The sequence below is a fragment of the Pteropus vampyrus genome, unplaced genomic scaffold (genome assembly GCF_000151845.1).
Source record: "Pteropus vampyrus isolate Shadow unplaced genomic scaffold, Pvam_2.0 Scaffold141, whole genome shotgun sequence".
In the NCBI taxonomy this organism is placed as follows: domain Eukaryota; kingdom Metazoa; phylum Chordata; class Mammalia; order Chiroptera; family Pteropodidae; genus Pteropus; species Pteropus vampyrus.
The window spans coordinates 4047916-4057779 of NW_011888922.1; the positions used below are offsets into that span (position 1 = coordinate 4047916).

At 48.1% G+C, this 9864-nt stretch overlaps 1 protein-coding gene across 1 annotated transcript in view; it reads left to right on the forward strand.

Annotated features, from left to right (window-relative positions):
- Positions 1–8664, forward strand: part of MAP6 (microtubule associated protein 6) — a 70353-nt gene extending 61689 nt beyond the window's left edge. Inside the window, exon 4 of the mRNA XM_011368402.2 lies at positions 7492–8664. Coding sequence (XP_011366704.1) covers positions 7492–8518 — 1027 coding nt within the window. The 3' untranslated portion in view covers positions 8519–8664. The remainder of the gene's footprint in view (positions 1–7491) is intronic.
- Positions 8665–9864: the final 1200 nt, after the last annotated feature.

Sequence of the window (9864 nt, forward strand, 5' to 3'; positions counted from 1 at the left end):
ATAAATAAATAAATAAATAAATAAGGGATTGTAAGCTGACAAGGTCCTTGCAATCTGTGAGGTCAACCAAGGGTTGCCTCACCTAAAAAAACCAAACAAACAACAACAACAAAAAACTTCTCATCTAGAATGGAAGTCCCTCAGTATGTGTCAGAGCTCTATGCTTCTCCATTCCATTCAGTGGCACTTATTAAATGTTTGTGGAAGAGGGGAGGGAAGAATGAGGGGGCAGAGAGGGAAAGAGAGCGAAGAAGGAGAGATGAAGCAGACGTGGTCTCTGCCCTCACAGAGCCCCCATCTGGAGAGGCAGCTACAAAAACAGTTAGCCATTCATCTGAGGGGGTGAGAGGATAGTGCTGTGAAGTGACCCTGGAACTGAATCTTCAGTTGCAGAAGAGGGGGTTACTAGACAGATGGGGAGGGGTGGTGTTGCAACCTGCATTGATGTGTGCGAGAGAAAGCTAAAGCGGCCAAGGGCTACATCGACAGAAGTGGAGACTCCAGGGCAGAGGTGGCATGTCCTGCTTAGAGACCACTCCTGCAATTTCACTTTCAGCTCTGGGGTCACACTTTCCAAAGGATGAGAAGCCATCTGAGATGTGTTGTGGGGAGAACAGTCAGGACAGCAAGGGCTGTGGAAACCAAATGTCTGAGTTGTTGTGGGGCATGTGTTGCCCAGAGAAGCCAGGAAAAAGGACACAATTGCTGCCCCCTCCAAATACCCTCAAATATCCGAAAGGCTGTCCTGGGGCTGGCAGCTTGGCATTCTCTGAAAGGGTGGCCCCAGAGCGCAAACCTGGATCAGGGCAGGAATGGGAGGCAGTAGAGCTGACAGAAATACAGGTTTCCACTCATGGTCTAACACCCGGGCTGCCTCATTGAGTGGTATACCCCACCCTGGGGTAGTGCAGGCAGTGGCCAGGGCTAGCTGGCAGGGAGAGAGCAGAAATTCAGGAGACCAATGACCTTCAGGTCTGTCCTTCCAGCCCTGGATACCTTTAACTTGGCTCTGTGAAGTGAGCTTTCATAGAACAGAGAGGGAGGACTTCTTTAGAAAAGTGACATTTTTGCCCCTGAAGGGACCTTGGATCCTCTCTAACTGAAGAGACATAGGCTAACGAAGGCATAGGGCCAAGGCTGGCAGTGGTGCCGGCACCCTAGTAGTTTAACAGTGTCCGTGGTACATGTCTACAGGTCTTTCTCCAGCTCCACCAAGGGGCTCCTCAGGTCAGGGCCCTGGTCTCATTCACCCCTGTGCCCCCAGCACAGGGCTTAACACAGACTTTGTCCAGTGAATGGATAAAAGAGAAAAAATAGAATAAAGAGAAAAAGTTACATACCAGCCATCTATTATTCCCACGAATGTCTGCCAGGTACTACTATGAGCCAGACACTAGGTACTGGTGATGCAAAGATGAAGAAAACACAGCCCACAGGCTAGCAGGAGAGGCAGGTAATTACCAAACACCATGATAATTGCTAAAATAGAGGCGACCATGGAGTCCTGTGGGGGAGTGAGGCGGGAGCGAGAACTGTTGTTTTGAGAACGCCTTGTCTCCTGCAGATTCTTCCTAAGAATAATGAGCCTTTTAGAGACGGTTTCCTTGGCACTGCCCCTTGGGCTGCTGTATTTCCCATAACTGCATTGGGAGCTTTGTTTGTGTCTGGGAAACGTGGGCACCTGTACAGGGCCCATGGAGGCAGACAGGAGGAAAACAAAGCCATGATATTGCCCTGTCCACTGTCCCTGCAGCCTCCTGCCAGAGCCCCTGAGGTGCAGTCGGCCTGGGCCCAGGCTCAGCCTCTACTGCCCATTTTTGCTTCAAGTGTTTGCTCCATCCCTTCTACCTACCCACTGAGATGCTGAGAGGCCTGCGTTTTAGTCCTGGACCTGCTATCTGTTAGCTGTGTGGCTATGGAGAGTTGCTTGCCCTCTGGGCCTAGCTTCCCACCTGTAGAGTACCACGATTGGACCAAATTGCTAAGTCCCTCTTAGGAACTAACATTTACTACTATTGCCTGTATTCCAGGCGTCATGCCGTAACAAAGCCTCCCTGGAAGGTAGGCACTGCCATCCCCAGTTTATAGATTAAGGAGACTGAGGCTCAGAGCCTGGCACACCCATGACGACATCCCATGTCTAGGAAGGAGTTGGGTCAGCATTCATAACCCGCTTTTCTGTCCTCAAGTCCAGTCAGTGTGCTTTCTTCTCCAGCAGGCCGCCCTTTCCATTATAAGAAATGATCTACGTTAAAACACCTAGGATCAAGTCTGGCACATAGTTATCACTCAGGAAATACGAGCTTCTTTCTTCCTCAGGGCTTCTCCAAGCTGTGGAGGCAGGGATTCAAGGACATGGTCTACAGGGCCCTGATTTCTGAACAGGGCCCTACTTCAGGAGCACGGCCCTAGCTCTGAGCTGCTTCGATGTTCCATCAGAAAATAGTCTGGGGAGAAAAAAAACCACATGGTGGATTATGGGATTAGAATTGTGTGCAAGGGCAGGAATCAGCGGGAGGGAAGGAAGCCTTTTCTGCAGATAGACTGGGGCAGGGCTGGATAATCCTGCTTCCAGACTCTGATGAAGCATGGATCCAAGGTCAGTGTGCATGCATGCACTCAGGAGGGTCACCTGTCTCCATGAAAAGAAGAAGGGCAGAAAATAAAGTTCCTAAGACTCAGGATGTCTCATGTAACCTTGGACCGTTGCATTTTACAAATAGGACAGAGGCTGGCACAGAAAAGTCTCTAGATTATTCATTCATTCGGCAAGTATTTAGTCAGGGCCTTCCCTGGCTCAGGTAGTGTTTTAGGTACAGAGGACACAATGATATGCAAACGTGACAGGGTCTTGCCCTCCGAATGCTTCAGTCTGGTAGGAGAAACAATCCAAAAGAATGTAAGTAATTTGCTGTGATAAGGAGTAGGAAAGAAAGGGCCAGGGACTAGGAGAGCCTGTCGCAGGGGACTTGGTCACATCTGTGGGTCAGGAAAGGCTTCCCTGAGAAAGTACTCCAGCGAGCTGAGAGAGGGAAGCTCAGTAGGCCTTAACCAGGGGAAGAAGGAGCAAGAGAAGGTTTCAGAAGGAGACAACAGCGTGGAAAGGAACAGGGCAGACTGAGAGCAGAACAAAGTCCTGGCAGGCTGGGGCACAAGTAGCTGGGAAGGCGATGGGAGCGGGATGGTCAGCCAGGTGGGGCTGTGTAACAGGCTTTACTCTTTATTCTGAGTACAAGGAGAAGCCACTGGAGAGTTGCAAGCAGGGAAGGAATCTGCTTTTTTGAAAGATTATTCTGATGTCTGTATGAAGAATGGATTGGAGGAGGAAAAGGGGATACCAGTTAGGAGACTGTGTCAGTGGTCCACAGAAATGGTGTCACAGCTGGTGGGGGGAAGGGAGGGATGGAGGGGAAGAAGCGGAAATATTTAAGAGATACATGTTAGGAGCTGAAACAGATGGTTCTTGATGGGTTAGGTGAAGGTTTTGTGGGAGAGAGAGGTCTCGAGGATGACTCTGGGTTTCTGGCTGGGGCCATAGGATAGTAGATAAATCAGGTTTCAAGAGAAATATGTAAATCTTTCCATTTGACCTTCTTTGTTCTAGGTACTGTGCAGGCCACTGGGGCTGCAGGCCAGAAGGATGGCCCCTGACTTTAGGGACCATCTAGTGGGTCGATTTGACATGTAATAAGAGTCTCTGAATATGGGCAGAGACTGTAAAATGGTGCTGCAGGAGAGATGTGGACAAAAATAGTGTGGCGAGATACATCCAGGAGGAGCTTGTGAGGAGATGGGATCTGAGCCAAGTGATCAAGGACAGACAGGGCAAAGTGGGTGAAAGAGGGAAATCCAGGTAGCAGAAACAAAGAAACAAAACATTGGGAGTGTGTAAAACAGCATGGGGTGGCCAGAGGACAGTGCGAGGAGGGTGAGGCTGCAGGGCTGGCTGCCACCTGCCCTGCCTTCCACCAGGGCTGCCGTAAGGGTCCAGCATGTGAGCATTTAGTAAACTGTTTGTACATTTAATATAGTAATGGATTTACTCATGTGATGCACCAAAGCACTCTACAAATATCGAGAATTATGATTTCAGATCCCTGTCTAAAAAGATCGTTTGTTCCTCTGTTGTAATAATCCCTGCCATTTGTATTGCTATCCCCACCATACAGGCAAGGAAACCAAGGTCTCCTGTAGTGGAGTAATTGCCCCAGCTCTTGCAGGCCATAGCAGCACAGAAGCTGAGACAAACCCAGAAGGTCATTTTAGTTTCCAAAAGGGTACACAGGCCGGGAGGAGAAGGGGTCTGTGTCATGTGCTGTCTGGAGAAGATGTGCATCTGGCCAGGACACCAGACTTAGTTGTGCAGGCTGGACTATGCCCAAGGACAGCTGGCCTGTGGGCTGACTGGGGCTGAATCCAGCCCATCCCATTCACCAACCCTGTGCTGGGCTTCCCCTCTAAGGGCACAGCAATTTGTACTGCACACAGAGGGCACTCTGAGTGTTGCTTTTGTCAGCCTTACTGGAAGTGGTGGGGCATTTAAGAGCAGGGAGACTGGCAAGGCACTGTGGAACTGAGTGATGGCCAGTCAGTGTCAATGAGACTTTTATGTTGCTCTTGAGGACAGTTTTTTGTTCATAAGAAAACCAACCGAGGCTGCTGTGGTTTTAAAAATGAATGCTTAATTGATAAAAGTAACAAATTTAAAAATCTAGTAAATTTAACAATCTCTTTGAAGGGGGATTTTATAACTTAATTAATACAATTCACCTAAATAATTTAAATTAAATTATAAATAATTTAAAATAAACTAAGCTTAAAAATATAAAAGCTATTGGGTTGTCATAAAAGTTCCATTATTGCTTATAAAATTTATACGATTGTCATCTCTTTCCATTTAAAATCACAAGTCTAAATTAGTTACTCCATTACACACTTTATATTGGAATCGCAGTCCTTCTGTTACAGATTCTAATATGCCAAATTATTTTAAACATTGCAAATAACTTTCAAACTAAATCTATTCCTCAATACCAACAAAAGGTATTATTGTAATTTATTGTTTCTAATCTTAATTCTAAACTTTCCCATGACTAAAGATATTTGGCCACTAAGGAAACAGGTTTACTAATCAAAGCAATGCAAGGTTATATATCTAAGCAAATATATATATATTTGGGATTAATTTACAGCTGATTAAGAGTGCTCATTAGACAGAAATTTGGGCATGGCATGGAAGCCAGTGCTGCAAACATCCAGGGAAATGTATCTGTCAACTCAAACTGTGCAGCTGGCCCTCAGAGGACACTGAGTTCATATCCTGCCACTGGAATCGGTTTTGCAACCCCTGACATCAAGTTAAGTCCAGGCCACCTTTTTCCTGTCTCCTGTCTCAACTTCATCACCCCTTCAGGATGACCCCACCCAGATCGTTCACTACCTGATAGGATCATCTAATCAATTTTCTGGTTGATTTTATTCTGAGTTAGGTTTTTACTTTTCCTCTCTAGCCGGCCACCAAGTATTACAGGTATTTTAATATCATCCTTGGGTTCTGTATGCCTCTGGCGGCCTTGCCCGGCTCTCTCCACAAACGCTAAGTTCTTACTGATGGTAGCCAGCTGTGTCCATCTGGCCAGAGCAGCTGTGCTCTGTGTCGTGCTGAGCCAGGGACCTGCACTGGCCTCTCTCTGTCCACTATAATGCTTAGAGGGACTGGACCGATAGGCTGCCTGTGCCACCATGTACTCTGCTGAGAGATGTACATCTCTGGTCTAAGAGATGTAAGTACCCCGGTAGCTCGAGATGCTAAATACAGTAAAAAGCTTCTGGATCAAGATGACAGGACAGAGTGAAAAAAGTCCAAATATGTGTATTTTACTTTAAGTAAACAGAAGAATAATTGTATAGTAATATCATGGTACAAGGTGCTCTACCTACATGATCTCTATTCATAAATTTAATAAATATATATCATTATACCCAGCGAAATAGATGACAAACTTGTGAGGCTCAGAGAGATGAGACCATAATTAGCTAAGAAAGTATCACTAAGTAGAGGTCTCCTTGCACCAGGTTTAATAAGCAGGTACGGCAAATTCCTAAAAGCCAATAGAACTGTTAAAATGATGAAGTGGTTTTAAAGACTTGAGTGGCCACAAAATATAAAAGAGTAATAATAGCTACCCCGTACTGAGCATCTACTAAGTCCCAGACCGGAGGCCACACAGGTCCCCTCACTTTCCAGATCAGTTGCCCTCTCTGGACCTCAGTTTCTTCCTCTGACAAGTAAAAGTGATAAAAACCTCCCTGCATGCTTTACAGGGTTGCCAGGTTGCTGAAATGAGCTAAGAAAAGAAGTGATTTGGAAAGTGGAATGTGCTATAGGTGCGCAAGAGTTTGTGACATTGGCTGAGTGGCCACTCCTGAGTGGCGACTTTCTGCCTGGCCTGCAAGGAAGGAGTGTACATACTAAACTAGACTGACAGGGTCTGATGGTGGCAATGTTTGCCCTTGGCATCAGTGACATTACCTGCTCTCCACAGTGCAGGGCGGGGCGGGGGCGGGGTAGGTGCAGGGATGAGGTGGGGGTCCATAGCGAGGCAGATAGAGCAGGCTGTGAGGATTCTGGTGAGAGGCTTGGTTCTTGGCTGCAGGGAAATCAGCCCCAGAGACTTGGAGTAAGTGTGGGCAAAGGCTCAGGTAGAGAGAGCCGGAAGTAGGGATGGAGTGAGGGACGCAGGCCTCTTCACTACCTGAATGAGGAGCTTCAGCCAGTCACCTACCAAAGGTGGGGGTGATGGCAGTGGCATGGGCAACAATGGGGTACATTGTCTATAGAGAATTTAAAAGCAATAATAAAACTGATTAAAAGCTGGTCTTATTATTATCACCATTTGCTGATTGTTCTAAACAATATCAATGATAAAATACTTTTCTGCTTGTAAGGAATGGGGGAAAGAGGGACATTCCCACTGCCCTCTTTCTTGGCATGCTGTGAACCCCTTGTCCCTCCCCACTGTCAGCCCTTAACGATAGGGCTGGGGAGAGGAAGGAGCCTTGGAAGGCACTGAGGACAAGAAAAGAGCACTCTGGCCTATAGGATCATCTGAGTGGACAGCTAAGATGGGTTCGCAGGATAGGCCCAGCTATCCTGGAGGAAGAGCAGCCTGAGTACAGTGTGGGGTAGATGGACTGCTGGGCTGCCCACTGGAGGACTCCGAGTCCCGTTACAGCACTGCCATTTTCACCTGGGTGCCGCCCTCTTTGCCACGTGCAGGTTATAATCAATTGGCAAGCACACTGAATGACTAATTTCCAAGCCTTCCCCTCACCCCACCCCACGTTCTATACTAAGAACATGGAAATCAGGTCTCCTCCTGGCTCTCCAGCAAGAGCTGCCCTGCCCAAGCTCCACAGGCAATCTGTGTTCTGCCCTATCCCTGGCCCAAGCTCTGGCCCTCACAGTGACCACTTCTCTCTCCTCTGCAGGAGCCAGGTTGAACCCACCAGTGATTCACGTAAGAATCAAGGTCCTGTAGCCACAGAGCCAGACAAGGATCAAGGTCCCGTTGGCCCCAGGCCTCTGAAAGATCAAGGTCCTGTGATCCAAGAACCTCTGAAGGATCAAGGCCCCATGGTTCCAGGGCCTCTGAAGGATCTAGGTCCCACAGTCTCCTCATCAGTTAAGGATCAAGATCATGTGATCCCTAAACTTTTAAAGAATGAAGATTCTGTGGTCTCAGAACCAGTCAAGGACCAAGATTCCTTGTTCCCATTGCCTCTAAAGAGCCAAAGTCCTGTGGTTCCAGCAAGAGTTAAGGATCAAGGTTCCATGGTACCAGAGCTTCTGAAGGATCAAAGTCCTGTGGTCCCAGCACCTGTCAAGGATCAAGGTCCGATGGTCCCAGAGCATCTGAAGGATCAAAGTGCCATTGAAATAGCACCTATAAAGAAGGAAGGTCCTGTGCTGTCTGAGCCTGTAAAGAATCAAGGTTTAGTGGTCCCAGAGCCAGTCAAGGATCAAGGCAGAGTGGTCTCAGAGCTTCCAAAGGATCATGATTCTGTGGTTGCCGTGGCTGTAAAGAATCAAGGTCCTACAGTCCTAGCGCAAGTCAAGGATCAAGGACCCACAGTCCCTGAGCTTCTAAAGACTCAAGGTCCTGTGGTCTCTGCTCAAGTAAAGGATCAAGGCCCCATGGTCCCTGAGCCTCTAAAGACTCAAGGTCCTATGGTCCCTGCACAAGTCAAGGATCAAGGTCCCATGGTCCCCGAGCCTCCAAAGACTCAAGGTCCTGTGGTCCCTGAGCCTGTGAAGAATCTAGTTCCTATGGTTCCCGTACCTCTGAAAGATCAAGATCCTCTGGTGCCACCACCAGCAAAGGACCAAAGTCCTATGGTCCCTGAACATCTGAAGACTCCAGGTCCCAGGGCCCCTCAGCTGCCCACTGTCTCACCTCCACCCCCGGTCATGATCCCAACTGTCCCCCATGCAGAATATATTGAGAGTTCCCCTTGACACTCACCCCTCAACACACCAAGGAAGGAGCTAGTAGTGAAAGTGCTCCCTTCCCAGGGCAGCAAAGACTCACATTTAATCTGCATGAAACATGTACTGTATAGTCTTGCTGGAATCTAATAAAACTGATCCCTCTGGCTCAGCAGTCTCTCGCGCCACACGAGAGAGTGTGTCTGTGTGTGTATGTGTGCACGTGCGCCATGCACATTTGAAAGTGGGCATGCAGGACTCTGCATCACCTAACTGGGCCAGAGAAGTCTGAGAAATCTCAGCTTAGATTAGATTAAGTGCTAAGAGATGAAGGACAGGACACACCTATGTTTCTCCCTGACTCTCACATTCCTACACTTCACTTCTGACACAAGTGTGTGTGAGTTTCATATACTTCAAGCAATTATCCGACATCGGCTGGGTGCCCCACAATTTAACTCAATTCCGACACTATCTACCTGGAGATAGCGTCAGCTCCTGCAGGTTAAGGGAGTCCCATAAGACTGCCCCCATCCCTCTCATTTCAGATACCAACTGCAAGTCCCAGGTCGTCTGTCCCTTGTACATCTGACTGGCTATAAGTCAGCTTATATCACAATCTCCTACTTGGGCTCAATTTGCTAGAATGGCTCAGACCTCAGAAACATGTTTACTAGTTTATCATAAAAGGATAAAGAATACGGATGAACATCCAGATGGAAGAGATGCATAGGGCCTCACAATGAGCTCCTCGGGGGGATGGGGGTGGGGGGAGAGGGGAAGGGGTATCACTGAAGCCTCACAATGGGGAGAACCCCAGATTGAGTTCCCAGGGACAGAATGGAAATACAACTGGGCCCATCTCAAAGCTCTGGAGACTTTTAAGAGGCAGGAAGAGAAGTGCACAAAAGAAGCTGAGAAGGGCTAGCCCTAAACTGTAAGGAGAAACCAAGGGCCTATGGTACCAGAAGTGATTTAATGATAGTGATGCCCAGTGATAAAAGCTGAGAGTGCAGATGAGGACCAGGTGGCTGTCGAACAAGGCAGCTTTCACTTGGGAAGAGGGTAGATCTGGGCTCCAGCCCAACAGCAGCCACATCAATTTTCTCATTTGTCAAAGGGTCCTGATAATTAGAGGAGATCCTGAGGCAGATCTAGCTCAGGGTGCAGCTGCAGGTAGCCACTCCATCGCATCATGTCCTGTTCTCCACTGCATATAAAGAAGGCCCAGTGAGGGAGGTGATGGCCAAGGCCTCTGGTCCTGGGCTTAGGCTGCAAAAGTCCGAAATGAACTAGACTCTCTTCGTTCTCCCCAGATGCAGACTTCATTCAGGGCCTGGTTCTTCCTTGGTGCAGCCATTTCCCAGCTCCTCCCC